Raw genomic sequence first — 17,113 nt, 5'->3', positions numbered from 1 at the left:
CCAGAAGCATGAACATCTAGCCTGTCCCTTCCTCAGCACCAATGTGACAGCAGACTGCCTCTGCACACAGCAGCTCCACTAAGCCAACAGCCAACATCTCTACCAGCCATGTGTTTATCAAATTTTTTAGTCATCCAAGAAAGACACAATGGATAGCAATTTTTTTAACCTTGCTAGATTGTCCATTATTGTACCCAGTATTAATCTAGCTCAAACACCATCCTTTTCCAAAAACGCTTCAAGCCAAAAAATCTCATTATCTATACTCAAAAAAATGCTTCTTTAGCTACATGAGAAAAAAACCTCCTGGAACATGCACACAGCCAAGGATGATTATGATCTTTTCCACCTCCCAAAATGCACACCATAGAATCTGAGGCCTGCTGCAGGAAAAAGGTGGGCCCACCCCCTTCCCACTCAAAGGTAGATTTTCCCATATGAGCATCGTAAGAGTCACAAAGCCACCACTACAAGCAACATAGAGCGAAGACCCAGGAGATGCTTAGGCACTCATAGAACAAGGTGAGGGTTATGTAACCCAGCAGGGAAAACTCCTCTGGTTAGCTTGGGAAAGATATACCCAGTTCGCCTCTAGAAAGACAAGCCTTGGAAACAGGCCGGGCAGCACCAGTTCATTAAGCTGCACCCTCACTCACACTACAAGCCACGTATTTTTTACTAGTAGTAGGAGTTGTTGTTATACTCCTAACCTATGCAATTATTAAGTACTCTGGGCAGAAGATGCATTTGCTTAAAACATTAAACAGTTCTAAAACCATTTTAAAAGAAAAACAGTAACATGCTATTCATGAACCACACAGAACATAAAAAGCACCATTCGCACATAGGTCTGCATGCCATCCTCCGGCAGCACAGAGGCCCCTGGATCCTCATCCACAGAGTGCATGCCCCCCCCCCCGACTCAGCAGTAAGCAGAAACCTTGGGCGAGAAGCCATGGCTCACAGCACACCAGACAGCCTTGTGCACAGGGCCTGTCCTCACATGCACCAAAATCATGGCCCGATGTTCTGTCTTGCTCCCACGGCACGGCCTTCTTCTCACTCCAGTCCACGACCGAGACAGGCTTCGAGCTTCATTCGCTGGGTCTCTGCTATTTCATCTGAGGAAGAAGAAGGGGCCGTGGGGTACAGGCTCTCCCGAGTCCTGCCGCAATAAGGCTCGACTGGCGGAGGGATTCCCCGCTAGCCGGAGAGCAGCGCGGCGGCAAAGCTGGAAGAGGAACCCATGCCTTGCAGCCACGGCCGGCGCGCTCGGCAACCACACCGCACGGGAGAGGCAAGGGAGGGGTCGTGATCGGCAGCGGGGATGGCCCTCCCTCACTCTGCTGACGCCGGGGAGAGCATTTCGCCTCCCTCCGCAGCCACCGAGAATCACCTCAGCCGCTTTCAAAGTCCAGCCGCCGGGACGAAGGATAGACCACCTCTGACGAGTTAAGGCTACAAACTGACCAGAAAGCGCCGCCCCCCCGCTCACCGGCGAGCAAGACCGGCGATCTGGACACGGCTGCAGACCGGAGTACGGGTCCCACAGGCGTACCCCGGCGTGCTCCCACCGCTCTGCCAACCAGGGCTGGGCCGAAGACAGCACATAAGCCTCGCTTCGCCGGGCCCGAGAAGAAAGCAGGCCCCCAGGGCAGCGCGCTTCCCCGCGTACAGAAAGGGAAGTCCGCCGGCGGCAAAAGCTGCCCGGCGGAGAGGCCTCCGCCCCGCCACCTCAAGCCCTGCAGAAGGGCGGGCGGGCTTTCCAGGTGAGGCCAAAAGGGCTGGAGACCAGACGCGACCGACACCGGCCGGCTTCAATCCCCGCGCGAGGCCCGGCCCCGGAGCCCGAGTTCTCCGCCTCTCGCCCAGGGGCTGCCCTGCCCTTGGTGAGGCCCCGTCGTTCTCCGGCTCGGCCCGAGGTGGCCTCGGCGCCACAGGGGACGCAAGCCCTCGCCACTCCCCACTAGGGGTTCCCCGTCGCCAGGTGGGCACCTCGGAGCAACGTTCCAGAACGGCCAGCAGAGGCCCCACCTGAGCTGCCGGCCAGAGCATCCATCCCGGAGGAGGCCTGGCACGAGGTGGAAATAGGCCGGTTCCGCCAGCAGCAAAAGCGCGCGCGCGCGCGCACACACACCCCAGCCAAGGCAAGCGTGGAATAGCATCAGCGCCGCTCCCCGCGTGCCCCGCTTCACAGACAACGGGGCCCGGTGGAAGAGCACCGCGGCTGCACAGGCGGAAAACAGAGGCGTCTGCGGCTCACCCCGAAGCCCCGCTACAGCTTTCCCGCAGCCGGGAGTTCAAAGGAGCGTAAACACGCTCCTCGGGCGCCCCACCTGCACCCAAAATTACCGCCTTAGGGCCGAAACCCACCCACCCCCCGCCTCGCTTCTCACCTTGAGGCCTGCCATCCGTCGGGGAGGGGGTCGCCCCGCCTGCGACCGGCCCCTTGCGAGCGAAAATATCAGCCCCCCTCCCCCCACGGAGAGTGAGCAAGAACAGGTCGCTCGCCTCCGGGGAGCCCGATCGCTCCCGGCGGCTCCTCGGTCTCCTCCCTGATGGCTGACCCAGGTCACAGGCGATGACTGCGCAATTCCGGGCAAAGGCGAAGGTGGGCTGCCGCCGCAACACCCCTCTGGCCGCGCGCTTTTACCTGGCCCGACGGCCGCCCTTCGCGGCCGCGCCTCCTCTGCGCGCCCGAGTTGGTAGGCGAGGCTGGCCATGCGCCCGCCGGAGAGGCTCCTCCTGCCAGCACGTCACACGCGCTGCATCGGTCCGCCGGCGTTGCGCCCGCTTCGCCCAGCAGCCAACTCTACGGGGCCCGAACTGCCGACGAGGCGAACGCGGGGCTGCCACCGTCTCCTGCGACTCTCCGCTCCCGCACGGTCGCCGCAGCCAAGCAGGCCCGCTAGCCACCTCCCGGACAAAACACGCTAAGGAAGCCCGTCCGCGGCCGTCACTGCAGGAGGCGCAAAGACGCCCGCCCGCTCGGCGCCTGAGTGGGGCAGCTGCAGCGAATGCGTCGCCGGCTCCAAAGGAAATCGCCGCTGCCCATTCCAGAAGACATGGAACCGGGTGGGGGCGCGGACGCCCCCTGCCCCTCTTTCGAGGGGAGCCGCAGCAGACCGTCGTCCCGCGAAGCAGCTTCGCCGTCCCTTGGCCAGGTACTCCCACGCTGCTCGGAGCAGACCGACCGACGGGTGTCGCGGCTCGCAGGATTTCTCGCAATTCTGCGCGTGGCGCGTCAGCGCTTTCCCGCTGTGCCCCCGGTGCGCGTGCCCGTTCGCTGACGGAAATGACGAGCCCCGACGTAGCCGTTCACCGTTCCTCTCCCCGCGCCCTTTGCGCGGCTGCTTTCCTCTCGGCCTGCCCAGGGAGGCTGCAGAAGCAGCGGGAGCACCTCTTCCCCACACACAGCCGCGCCACCCTGGAGTCCAGAGGCTCAGGGAGGCATGTGCTCAAGCAGCAGCAGGCACCGGCCGGGCCGGGCCGCCAGGAGGACGACAGATTAGCCAGCCGCTTCCGGGCTTAGCTGCCTGGAGGTTGCCCCTCTGGTGTGTTTCCGCGCCCTTTGCCAATCAGCCTCCATCCATCCGGTAGCCTGCCCTGCACAGGCCACTGGGAGAACTAACCCTAGCCAAGAGCAGGCAGAGGGAGGGGTGATGATCTCTGCTCACAGGTGTGCATCCTCCAGAGCAGGCAGAGGCCTCTGGGACAGCAGGCAGCAGAAACCTGGATCTCAGCTATTCCACAAGGGAGGGATCTGAAGTTTCTTTAGCTAGGCCTCTGTAACAGAGTTGGTCCCATGCACCTGGCATGCCCAGAAAGGGCAGCGTTGTCTCTTTTCCCTCTCGGTACCGGGCTGAGGATTCCTCAAGCCCAAGGCAGAGTACTCTGAAACCTCTGCTGTAGGAAAGGGCGTGCGCAGCCCATTCATGGCCTCCTCTCCTTGAGAGGGCCACCACTTGCTTCATCCAACTCAAAGAAACTGCTAGGCTCAATCTCCTTTTCTGAGCCCTGGTGAACACCAGAAGAGGCTCATCTTCATGTCACAGAGAGAAAAGCTGGACACCCCAAGTAAATTGCACTGAGTTCTGCCAGCCTCACTTGTTTGATGTTGTGGAAATGTGTGTATGAGAAATACTCATCCTCTTTCTGGTTGGCACTTAGTCAAGATGCCACTGCTGTAATGTGGCACAGTTTGTCAGCCATGTGTGCGTGGGCAGATCTTAGGACTTGCAATTAACCACACAAATGGTGGTTAACTGTCAAAAAATCTGACAGCAATCTGGCCAGAGATGGAGGGCTGAGACTTGGCTGGGAGGAACTGGGCTGAGTGGCTATTGCTGTCTGTCTTGATCTGGAACTGGCTGCTTAGCAACAGCCAGAGAACAGCCATCTCCACAGAGCCCTGATGTCCTAGACATAAGCACAGACAGGCAATTGACCGGCGCCTGCAAAAAGGGAGACCCGATCAACATATGCTGGCCCTGCAGCAAGGTGGTCAGTGCCTTTTCTCTAGGTTGTTCTCTTCACTGTGTACTCCCTATTCCAGCTTTATAATTCCTTTGGGAAGTTAGTTTATTTTATTTATTTGTATATCACATTTATATAGCTGCCCATCTCACGCAAAGCAACTCAGTAGTTGTACTCATGAAGTAAGACCTCACCCCTGGAGAGAAGCTGAGTTAGCAGCTAGACATTCTGTGGCCTTGGAATGCAGGATCCTACAGCTGAGTGAATGTCAGGAAGGGTGGCATTTGCCGCGTCTTTTTCTTTCTGCCCTTCTCACAGCCAGCAGCTCAAAGCAGACCTAAATTCCCCCTTCCACTCCAGGAGCAAGGTTGAGAACCTCTATTTCTGAGCAATGGCAGGGCCCTTCAAGCCTGTAGATCACTTTATTTAAAATGCACGTATGCCACTTCTCCTGTACAAAATCCCAAAGCAGATACAAATAATTGATAACATTAAAGCAAATGCAGTAAGACAAACAATAAGCGATAGTCCTGATCTTCAGGAAGCTGTAACCTTGCAACCCAGCAGATGGCCAAGGGGGTGGCAAATTAGAATTTCACATTCACTTCCTAGTTTGTAGGCTCGGAATATAATTTTGGATCTGTCAACCCCCATAAACTTGATTTCAAAATCCAGAACTAGAAAGGCAAGGAAATTAAAAGAGGAAATAGGTAAGTCATTCAGTTGGTTTGATTTCCTTGAGCAAACCCTTTCTGAAATGGACTGCAGACTAGCAACTCTTGTGATATGTGTTTAAATATGCATTTCCACCACATGGCAAAACAAATCAGGTGGGATTAGAAAATCAAGCCACCCCTGTACTGTCACTGTTTTCTGTCCCGGGAATGGAGATGCCCCAGTGACTACCAGATGGGGCTGGTGTGGGAAAGAATCCCTGAGCTGGCTGGGATAGGCTTGGGTGCCCAGCCCATGTCCTGCATCACCATAGGCCAGATGGAACTGGTGCATCCCCAACCCTCTCACCTCAAGTCTCAACATTGTTTGGGAGCACAGTGCACACACACACTGAGGAATGAGGGAAGCCATGAAGTGCTGTTATGAGGTCAACCAAGAGAGCCCCCAGGATCTGACCTGGGCCTTGTTCAGAGCAACCAGAGCAACCCCTTGCTGCTGCTCCCATCCCTGTTCCTCATCTCTGCTGGCTTTTCAGTTGCAAATACTCTACCAGATCACTACATTGCAGAGGCCTCCCCCTTAAGGTTTTGTGAAGCTTTTGAGGGACGTGGCATTTCCTGAGCTCAACAGTCTGTCTTCATGAGACCCCAGGATAGAGACCCCCTGGCCCAGCACAATGTACAGTCCAGCCTGCTTGTACCGGAGGGGATGTAAGTTCATTGCAGTTTATTAATCATCCAGCATTGCCACAAGCAAATCAAAACCTGGCCTGGGGAGGGGGGGAGCTTCCAAAGAAAGAAACTGAAAGCAGAGAGAGGTACCTGGAGACACTGGTTAGGTGCCTTTTCTACATTCTCTGAACAGCACAAAGGTTACAGAGGCACAAGAAGCAGTAAACCAAAGCAAGAAATGTAAAAAGCTACTGCACTGACTATACGGTACATGTTATATATTTATTCTATGATATTAATGCAGACCCTTTATTAGGGAGAGCCAGTTTGGTGCAGGGATTTGGGTCATCAGGCTAGAAACCAGGAGACCATGAGTTCTAGTCCTGCCTTAGGCATGAGTCCACCTGGGTGGCCTTGGGCCAGTCACTCCCTCTCAGCCCTAGGAAGGAGGCAAGGGCAAACCGCTTCCAAAAACCTTGACAAGAAAACTGCTGCAGGAACATCTCCAGGCAGTCACCAAGAGTCAACTTTGACTTGAAGGCACACCCCCCCCCCCACTTTATTAGGTCAGCCAAGAGTTTCCAAGAACTCGCTGCCAGACAGGATGCTTAACATTTATTTATATATATATTTAAAAGCCATATATATATGCTTTTATATATTCCTTTTAATGGAAGCCCCTTCCATTACAGATTACAGCAGCTGATATGAGGCATAAGATCATGGATAAACTAGCTACAGTCAACCCTCGAGTCCGATTACCAAGGTTCAGTGGAGAAGTATCATCAGATAGTATGCCAGAAGATGCCAACAGAGCCCTCCAGACAATCCCTACTACCACCATAACTGAAACCAATGAATTGGTATATGCTACAGCCGCTGTAATCCTGGAAATGCTTGGCTACACAATCAAGAACAGCAGTACATACCCACCCTGGAAAATGAAATGGGAGGCTAAGATCAAGGCAACTCAGAGAGAAGTCAGTCAGCTGGTGGAACTACAGAAGCGTGTGGAGATTAAGGATAAGACTTGGCTACTGAAAAAATACATGGGCCTGACTCCATCTGAAGCCCTAGAGACTGCTAAACAAAGGCTCACAGCACTGGCTACCAGGCTAAGGAAATACACTAGAGAAGCAGAGGCCAAGAAGATAAATGCCCTGTTCTCCAAAGAACCATCCAAAGTGTACTCCCAAGCCTGGATTGACTACAGGAAAGCCTATGACTCAATGCCACACACATGGATCTGTGAGTGCCTGGCGCTATACAAAGTCAACAGGACACTAAGGACCTTCCTCAAGAACTCAATGGGACTGTGGAAGACAACACTGGAAGTCAACTCAAGACAGCTCGCACAAGTGGCCATCAAGTGTGGCATATACCAAGGTGAGGTACTGTCCCCGCTGCTGTTCTGCATAGGCTTAAACCCCCTCAGCCAGATAATCACAAGGTCTGGATATGGGTACAAGTTCAAGAGTGAAATCACCATCAGCCACCTCCTCTACGTGGATGACATCAAGCTGTATGCTAAGAGTGAACGAGACATCGACTCACTGATCCACCTGACACGGATCTACAGTGAGGACATTGGGATGTCATTCGGACTGGAGAAATGTGGCAGGATGATAGTAAAGAGAGGGAAGGTAGTTAAGACCGATGGAGTGGAACTACCAGTGGGCCACATAGCAGACATAGAGACCAGCTATAAATACCTTGGTATCCCACAGTCACACGGGAACCATGAGGAGGCGGCAAGGAAGACAGCAACATCCAAGTATCACCAAAGGATAAGACAGGTCCTGAAGAGCCAGCTCAATGGGAAGAACAAGATCCATGCCATCAACATGTATGCCCTGCCAGTCATCAGATACCCTGCCGGTATAGTGAGCTGGCCAAAGGAGGGCATGGAGGCGACTGATGTGAAGACCCGGAAGCTCCTTGAGGTTTCCACCCCAAGTCCAACACCCAGAGACTGTACCCCAGCCACAAAGAGGGCGGGCGGGGTCTGATGAGTGTCTAAGCCACTGTCCTGGACGAAACCCGGAGCATCCAGGAGTACATCACTAAGATGGGACCCAAAGGTGAGCTGCTGAGAGAACGCCTGAGGTGGCAGCAGACGGGAGGAAGTTCAAGTGGAGGAAGCGCCATGGCAAGACAAGCCCCTGCATGGGATTACCATTGACAGATAGCTGAGGTGGCTGACATTGGGAAATCCTATCTGGCTGGAAAGGGCCGGACTAAAAGACAGCACTGAGGCACTGATCATAGCAGCACAAGAACAGGCACTAAGCACCAGATCCATAGAAGCAGGGGTCTAGCACACTAGACAGGACCCAAGGTGCAGATTGTGCAAAGAGGCCTCAGAGACAGTCCAACACATAGTGGCAGGGTGTAAGATGCAGGCAGGAACAGCATACACTGAATGGCACAACCAAGTAGCTGGCATTGTGTACAGGAACATCTGCACAGCGTATGGGCTAGACCCCCCAAGTCCAGATGGGAGATTCCACAGAAGGTCGTGGAAAATAACAGGGCTAAGATCCTGTGGGACTTCCAGATCCAGACGGACAGGCAGGTACTGGCTAATCAACCAGACATCGTGGTAGTAGACAAAGACCAGAAGACAGCGGTAGCGATAGATGTAGCAGTGCCAAGTGACAGCAACATCAGGAAGGAGCATGAGAAGCTGGAGAAGTATCAGAGCCTGAAGGAGGAAATAGAGAGGATGTGGAAAGTAAAGGCCAAAGTGGTCCCAGTGGTGGTAGGAACACTCGGGGCCGTGACTCCTAAGCTGGGAGAATGGCTCCAACAGGTCCCAGGAACAACATCAGAGCTCTCTGTGCAGAAGAGTGCAGTGCTAGGAACAGCTCAGATCCTGCGCAGAACCCTCAAACTCCCAGGCCTCTGGTAGAGGACCCAAGATTGAGGAAGACACAGACCACCCATAGGGGTGAGAGGGGAATTTTTTTTTTATATAAGCCGTGTGTGTGTGTGTGTGTGTGTGTGTGTGTGTGTCTCTCTCTCTCTCTCTCTCTCTCTCTCTCTCTCTCGCGCGCTTAAAAAGCCAGTGAATGAGAGGTCAGGAAGGAAGACAAGACCCTGTGGTGGAAAAGGGTACCATTGCTCTTTAGGGAATATAAAGTTACCCTATAATCTTGAGTTTTCCCTCCCTTCCTTTTCTAGATTCTTAAACATTTTTCCTGATGAGGAATTCTTGGAAAGTCAAAAGCATGCAAAGTATTTTGTAAACCTTCAGTTGGCTTAAGCCTTAAAATGAGATTTGGAAATTTTTCAAAGAAAAAAGACCTTTAAATGACAGCTCATACAGTGGTTCATTAAGGATGTGAACTGTATTATTTTCTGTGATTTCAAAATACTTCTCATAGGTGCCCACACAACATTTGTTCAAACCACACTCCAGATGGCAATCAAGGAAAATTAGTCGCATTTCTCAGACTCAAAATTCTGCCATGTGGGGGCTGGAGAGAGCAGCACCAGCACACATTTGAGGCGGCAGCTTCCAGACAGATGGCTCCTGATATGTAAGGCATCCTGAAACTATTTTGTCTTTCCTTAATGGAAGGGAAAAAAGATGTGTGAGGATTACAAATGTGAAAGAGGTTTGTCTGGATTTCCATGAATTTGATGATTCTGCAATCAAAGTTTCATTGGGCATCATGAGATGCAAAAAAGTATCAAAGGGTTTGGTGACTTAAGAGAGAGCTGCTCAAGGTGAGCATTAATGCTGCATCTCTGCATTGCAAGGTGCGGTCCTGAAGCTATCCTGAAGTAAACATCACTGGATTGCAGCTCCCTCCTTCAAGATCCAAAGTCCAAGTTGGCTGTAGCTACAACCCACTTGGAAAATCTCCGCAGGAAGCTCCAGTGGAATTCTCATCCATCTTTCCAATCCAAGCAAGAATGGCTGGCCATGCAAACAGCATCAATGAGAAAGATTTGATTTGAGGGATCTTGGTCTGAGTTGCCTAGATAGTAGGCTGGCAGAAGATGAATTGCACCCTACAAGAACTTGTGAAAATGTGTTTGGCCAAAACATGAGAAGCTTGATGAGACCTTTAAACTGAGTATGTATTCTTCACTTAATTCTAGGTACAGTATTACCTAAATTGAATAATTAACTGATTTTGCTGTATTTCAAAATTTTGCTTGAACAGGGGACTAAGAATAGGTAACCAATTTCAGCATCTCTTGCTTGAGCCACACAGCCATTGGAGCCTCAGGCTGCCCCTCCCCTTTCTGTTATCTCCTTTCATACAAACGTCTGCTTTTATACAGACGAAAGATGAAGCCAGCTGCTCAGATCGTGATGTTTCCCTTCTTCTGTACTCAGGATGCCATGTTCTGCCTCAAGACTTGAATGGAATAAAGCTGCCGCCTCTTCCTCATCCTCCCTTACATAGCCAGCATCTTCTTAATGTGATAAGCAAAAGGGGTTTAGAAATGAGAAATGTTTTGTGGTGGGGAAATTCCAGAGCTCCTGCTGTATCGATACAATGAAGACAACCCACTTCCCTCAAGGCTGCTGAGTGGGCGTAAATGCCTACCTTTCTTCCAACGTCTTGCGTTTAGTTGACCTTCAGCAATGCAATTCAGAAGCCTCATAATAGCAGATGCTATAGAAGCTCACAGATGAATGGGCCAAGCAGGTGCTATTGCTAACATCAGTTCTAAAGCCTACTCGGTTGTCCCATGAACAAAGCCAAGAGTCAATTTAAGCATACTACAAACAGTGTTGGTCCCTCTCCAGAGATGATGAAAGCAATCATTGGACATTGACAGAAGCCAGCCACCCACCTAACGAAGGTGGTAATTTCCGAGACCCTTGTGGGTTTCCCTTCCTTTGATCACAAAACCATGCTTGAAAATGCCTGTGATTTCAGGCTTATGAGCAAGGATCTATGGCAGGTTAGACATTCCTGCGAGTGTCTGCGAGCGGAGACAGCACCGCAGTGAAGATTGGCAGCCAGGTGGTGAATTCTGGCTGACAAAATTCTCTCTGGAGAAGGAGAGATCACAAGATTGCCCACTTGTGCTCTGGGTAGCTGGTCCTCGCGAGGACACTGCAGGAATTGAGATTCCTGAGGTCAATTGTGGGTTAAGCGGCTTGGGAGCTGAGGGATTATCATTGTGCTCAAAAAAAAATAGAGTTGCTTTGTATATAAATTCTCAACTATATCCAAAACTTTTATTGACTGATAATTGTGATGGAAAAATAATGAAATAAAGCTGCAAACTCTTCCCCCCCACTCTTGCTCCCCCCACTTGCATATGTAAAATAGGACCTGACCCAAGAACAATCACATTTCCACTGTCAAGAAAAGCCCTTTTAATCCTATCATGGCAAAAGCAATGAGAAAGCCCTCACCTGACCACCTGAAGGTTTGTCCAGGAGGCAGCCTCAGTGAGGAGGTGAGAAACTGCAAGGTTAGGGTTAAGGCTAGGGTATTTCACTCTAATCAAGGACATTCCATCCTCCTTGACAATGTAATGCTTAGGTTGGCTGTCTTGTTACAAAAGCATGTTTTACAATAGAAAAATACTTCTTCCTTTTGTTTAACGCTTATCTCACTTCCCCAAAACTTGTTCACGAATCAGTTCCTTTAGATTTCCTGCCTCTCAATCCAAAGTGTTTTAATTTATTACTGTTTTTATGTTCTTATGTTTTAAGCTGCCTAAAGTCTTGTGAATAGGCAGTATATACACATTTCTATAAAGAAATCAATAAACATATTTCTGCTTGAGCATGTAGGTCAATGCCCAACCACTGCTCGACCGGATCTCCCACACACCGCCACCACTTTCCGGTTTGGTCACCACTTCTCTCTTTTGAGCATGTGGGTCAAAACTCAGGTGGTTTCCATACTTGAGTTGGGCACAGGGTGAAAAAGGGTCCACCCTCAGGAGCTCGAAGACACCTCTTCAAACCCCCTTCCCCAAATCTGGCCTTGAAAGATGGAGCTTGTTTGCTTTCTCATTTTGCTTCACCTGAGATTAGTTTTTAGTCATCCGGATAATCCAAGTCAAAAGTTGACTCTGTTGTCCAAAGCAGTTCTGCCAGACCTGGGGTCACCTTGTCACTCTACAGCATCTTGAGCAGATGTCTGAGATTGCTGAGACTCCTACTCTGCCTTTCTATTTAAAATATAGCCAGGGCACCTTGCCAAACATTGTCTTAGGGGCTTCAAGGTTCATGCTGCTGCTGTAGACAGAAATGGGGCTTTGTACCCTGATAACTTCTGGAGCTGGAACCCTCTGAGATAGTTAACAGGATTGATAAACTAGACTGATGGTACTAGTAAATGAATTTTATAACTCATCATTCTAAGCAATAATGTATTACAATTAATAAATTAAGGAGCTGTGCCTCTAAACTAAAAGGTCCCTGATAAGCTACAAGAACATCAACACCCACACATTCAAATTTATGGAATGGAAGCACTTTTAGTGCTTTTAATGTTAAACTTTACATGATCCAACTCCAGGCATAATGCTGGTGGGAGTCAGTTCCCTAGACTTGGAGCCAAATGGCTGTTTTGGTACATGAAAACCAGTCCCCCCAGCCTGGTAATTGGATCAAATACACAGAACACTACCAGTACTCCTCAATTTGTGACCATTTGTTTAGCGACTGTTTGAAGTTAAAGTGGCACTGAAAAAAGTGACTTATGTCTGGTCCTCACACTTACAACCACTGCAGGATCCCCCCAGTCACATGATTAAAATTCAGGCGCTTGGCAACAAGCATGTATTTACAACAGTTGCAGCATCCCGGGGTCACATGATCACCATTTACAGCCTTCCTAGCCAGCTTCCAACAAGCAAACTCAATGGGGAACTGCATGATTCACTTAATGACTGTTTGATTCGCTTAACAACCAGCTCCAAAATGTCATAAAATCAGGTTAAGTCATGTGACACCTCGCTTAATGACTACACCACTTAACAACAAATCTTCCAGTCCCCATTGTGGTCCTAAGTTGAGGACTACCTGTAACCCTAACCCTGCCTGCCATCTCAGGGCATCCATCCTCCCAGGAGACTACTAGGGAGCAGCTGCCAATCTCTGGGCCTTGAAACTGGTGAGCTACAGCCCCTTCGCATCCTGCAAGAGAGAACCTCCCAGGGCCATTCACCTCTTTCTGCCACTCCACCTGCTTGCTGCAGAGACAAGTTGCAATTAAGGGCAAGCGGAAACCTTGGCAGACAAGAAGGAAGGGGTCAGCCTCTGAGAGGAGCTGGGTGTCCGTAAGCCCACCTCACCGGACGCCCACACTCCTCTCCCCGCAACCATCCCATGTCGCTGGAACAGCAGGGCTCTTGGCTCTGCCTTTATCTGGAAAAGTAGTCCTTGCCCAGGACGACAGCTGGTCTAGATATCCAGAAGTCCAGGTGGTTTCACTTGGTGGCAGCACTATCTCCAGGGCCAGATTGGGATTGGTGCATGGCCCAGGATCAGAAAATCCATTCAGTGACACTCTGGAAATGTCATAAAACATTTTAAAATGGCTTGACTACTGCAACACACTCTACATGGGGCTGCCCTTGATGACCACCCAGAAGCTTCAGCTGATCCAGAATGCAGCGGTGTGGACAGTGATAGGCATGCCTCAGTATGCCCAGGTAACACCTCTGTTTCACAAGCTGTACTGGTTGCCAGCTTGCTTCTGGGTGTGATTCAAGGTGCTGCTCGCCACCTATAAAGCCCTACATGGCATAGGGCCTGGTTACTTGCGGAACCATCTGTCTTGCATTGTATCTGCTCAGCTGATTCGATCTGGCAGAGTTGGTGCACTCTGGGTTCCATCAATTAAACAATGCCATCTGTCTGGACCCCGAAGGCACACCTTCTCTGTAGCAGCGCTGCCCTCTGGAATGAGGTTCCCCTGGAAAAATGCAATTCGAAGGGCCCTGAAGACCTGGCTCTTCACCCAGGTCTTTGGAGAGAATTGACACCCCCTTTTCCTTTCCCTTGCTCCCATCCTAGTTTTTCTTTGCCATCTTATTTGTTTTGTGGGTTTTTTGGTATTATTTCTTTTCAAACAATCTGAACAATTTGTAAACCAGCCAGAGCCCCTGGGAGTTGGGCAGCTTATACATTTAATAAATTATGGTTGGTCACAGTCAGCCAGATGTTTAGACTGGATTTGGCATTTTTATCCACCTAAGTCCTTCCCAAGGACCTGGGATAGGCAGATGTTGTTTGATGGTGTTAAAGGTATCATCACAGGATATAAGCTGTTCCAAGTAAAGCTGCCATTTACAATTGACTGATGGTGATTTTGTCAATGCCGATGGTCTTCAAGTGGTGCTCCAGATGTTTTGGGATTGCACCCAAGGCGCCTATAACTATTGGTACCATCTTTGTTTTCCTTTCCCACAGTCATTCTATTTCTCTTTGCAGGTCTTTGTATTTTGTGATTTTCTCCAGTTCCTTCTCTTCTCTTCCGCTATCTCCAGGTATTGCAATGTCCACTATCCAGACTTTTTTGTCTTTCTTATCAGCAATTGTTAAGTCTGGGATGTTGTGCGACAGGTGCTTGTCTGTTTGAATTCTAAAGTCCCAGAACACCTTGGCTTCTTCATTTTCTATTACTCTGTCTGTTTTGTGGTCCCACCAGTTCTTGTTTGCAGGCAAATGGTATTTCTTGCAGATATTCCAATGCACCATTGTTGCTACTTTGTCATGCCAGTGTTTGCAGTCAGTCTGTGCGATCTTCTTGCAGCAGCTAACTAGGTGGTCCACTGTTTCTTCAGCTTCTTTGCAGAGGTGGCATCTGCTGTCTATTGCTGTCTTCTCAATTCTGGCTTTGTATGCGTTTGTTCTTAAGGCTTGGTCTTGTGCAACCAGAATTAGCCCCTCTGTCTCTTTCTTCAACTTTCCTGCTCTTAGCCATTGCCAAGTCTTGTTGTTGTTATCACCTTTGCCTGCTAGTTGTGTGTGTGTGTGTGTGTGTATTGGCCATGTAATACTTTGCCTTGCCATGTCAACGCTTCAGCGGTTCGAGTCCAGCCTTCACATTAGCAGGGTGAGCTCCTGTTTCCTCCCCAGTTCCTGTAAACCCAACAGTTCGAAAACTCACGTGAGTAGATAAATGGGTACTCTCACTCCGGTGGGATAAATGGGTACTCTCACTCCGGTGGGAGGAAAAATGCTTGCAAAAAAGGAGTCGGGAGCAGTTGCCAGTAAGCGCGAAAATCCGCGCCTGCCTGAAAAGGGCGCGAAGCAACGGAAATCTCGCCTCCTGCACTCGCCAGCTGGGCTCTGCCCTAGGAAGGAGGCTCTGACAAACCACTTCTGAAACAATTGCCTTGAAAACTGCAAGGACTCGTCCAAGCAGTCACTGCAGAGTCGGTAACGACTGAGCGCAGATTTAAAAAAAAAAAAAATAGGCCAGTTTGGTTTCTTTCATTTCTTCATGGCGTACTAGTTTCAGTACATCTTTTTCACTGTCCTTCAGATATTCTTCCAATGCCTTTTTTTCTTCTTCAACTGTCTGGTGTACTTATAACATTCCACACCCACTTATGCTCCTTGGTAAGTAGAGTCTGTCAACGTAGCTACGTGGATGAAGGGCATGATTCATTGTCATTATTTTTCTGGTCTTCCTATCCAGGGCTTTTAGTTCAGCTTGAGTCCAGTCCACTATTCCAGCTGTATATCTAATGACTGGAATTGCCCAGGTGTTAATCACCTTTCGCCACTGAGTTGGGACTTTAAGATCTTTTTGACTCTTCTGATTTATTCACTACTAAGCTTCTTCTTGATTTCAGTGTGCTTGATGTTGTCAGCCTGAAGGATGCCCAGGTATTTGTAGTGATCTTCTTCATCCAGACTCTTGATGTTATTTCCATTGTGCATCTTGATTCCCTCAGTTTTTTATTATTATTATTATTATTATTATTATTATTATTATTATTATTACTACTACTACTACTACTACTACTACTACTACTACAACAACATTCTTACAACCCCAGCTTAAAATAAGCATAATTTATTTTAACATAATGGTTAAAAAAAATCCCCTCCCAATTTCAGTATGCCCACATTGGTTCAAGGCTTTTGCAGTAGCACCAGGCATCCCCCACAGGGTCTCATTCACTTTGATTGGGCTGAACTATGTTTGCTGGGGAGCAGCCGGCCTCCTCTTCCCTTGGGCTCATCCTTCAACCCAAAGCCAATTCCAGGGAGCAATCCAACTTTGGGAAACAGCCAAGGGTTTGTTTCACACACGCCCCCCACATGGCCCCTATCCTTCAGCCTGATACACATCCTGATGGCTCCTTGTCAAAAAACAAAAGCCACTTTCACAAATCGGTCCTCAGTTCTGCTCAGTTAGCCTAGCACTTTTATGTTGGGGCACAGATGGATCAACTGCAGCCAGGGGGCTGCTTGCCTTGCTCTTAGAAAAACCATTTTCTTTCCAGTCATTCCCACTGAAAGAAAGACAAGGCCAGGCAGAGCCTGGTCGACTTCCTAGAAAAACACTGGAGTCAAAGCACCCCCAATTGGCTGCAGACTCCAGGAAGAAGGAAGTGGACCCAAATGCCACCTGAGCATCCCAAGCAGCAGAAATAAATCTGTAAAAGAGCAAAACACAAGTTCCACCTCCCCACCAGTGCAATCAGCCCTCAGGCCACCCTGAGATCTTCCTGCCGCTGAAGGTGGTCGGACGCTGGCTGAGAAAGCAGCACCTGGTACCTCTGCACAGGAAGCTTAAAAGGCCTGAGTTGCTTCTGCCCACCTAGGAGATCTTTTCGCCCTTTTAAGAAACACTGCCAGCATGGACCTTTTACAAGGCAGAGAGATTAAGATGATGGAGGAAACCCCCGGAGAAGGTCACTCAGCTCCATTACCAGGCAAAGGGCAGCCCCTGATGGAGTGGGGAGGGAGAGAGCTCCGCGGCTTCCTACTGCAGGCCAAGGACACCCAGGAGGGAGTCAGAGACAGGCAAAGCTCCATGCTGGCTGCCAGAAAGCAAGTGGGGCTATCCACACTCCCCCAGGATGCCCCCCAAGCGCATAATCATCAACAGAAGGTACCTGAGACAGAGACAGAGAGCAGGTCTCCCCCAGGACCCTTTCACAGACATCCCTGATGCTGCTTCCGATGCTTCAGGATTTCCATGGGTGTGAGACGGAGGTTCTCCTGGCAGATGGCACAGTGATACAGTTGCTGCAGGGCAGAGGTGCCAGAGGCAGCCACCACTGTCTCCCCTCTGGGCCCTGTAGGAGCAGAGAAGGCAGGATGAGTGACCCCAACACTCCAG

General features: G+C 50.1%; 1 protein-coding gene across 8 annotated transcripts in view; it reads right to left on the bottom strand.

Moving 5' to 3' along the window:
- Positions 1-17,113, bottom strand: part of DHX34 (DExH-box helicase 34) — a 55,769-nt gene that overhangs the window by 13,078 nt on the left and 25,578 nt on the right. For 3 of the 8 annotated variants that reach the window (XM_088150981.1, XM_088150978.1, XM_088150977.1), the window contains exon 16: positions 16,887-17,069. In XM_088150981.1, the coding sequence (XP_088007107.1) occupies positions 16,927-17,069 (143 nt within the window). In that variant the 3' untranslated portion in view covers positions 16,887-16,926. Of the gene's footprint in view, positions 1-3,958; positions 5,154-8,405; positions 8,527-8,900; positions 17,070-17,113 lie in introns of those variants that run through there. The other 5 variants (XM_088150976.1, XM_088150983.1, XM_088150982.1 and 2 more) reach the window with 4 other exon arrangements.

This window comes from Python bivittatus, unplaced genomic scaffold (assembly GCF_059951505.1).
Source record: "Python bivittatus isolate LINGU-HERP-01145 unplaced genomic scaffold, Pbiv_v1 ctg000620_np1212, whole genome shotgun sequence".
NCBI lineage: Eukaryota > Metazoa > Chordata > Lepidosauria > Squamata > Pythonidae > Python > Python bivittatus.
This window is presented reverse-complemented; position numbering and strand designations above follow the sequence as displayed.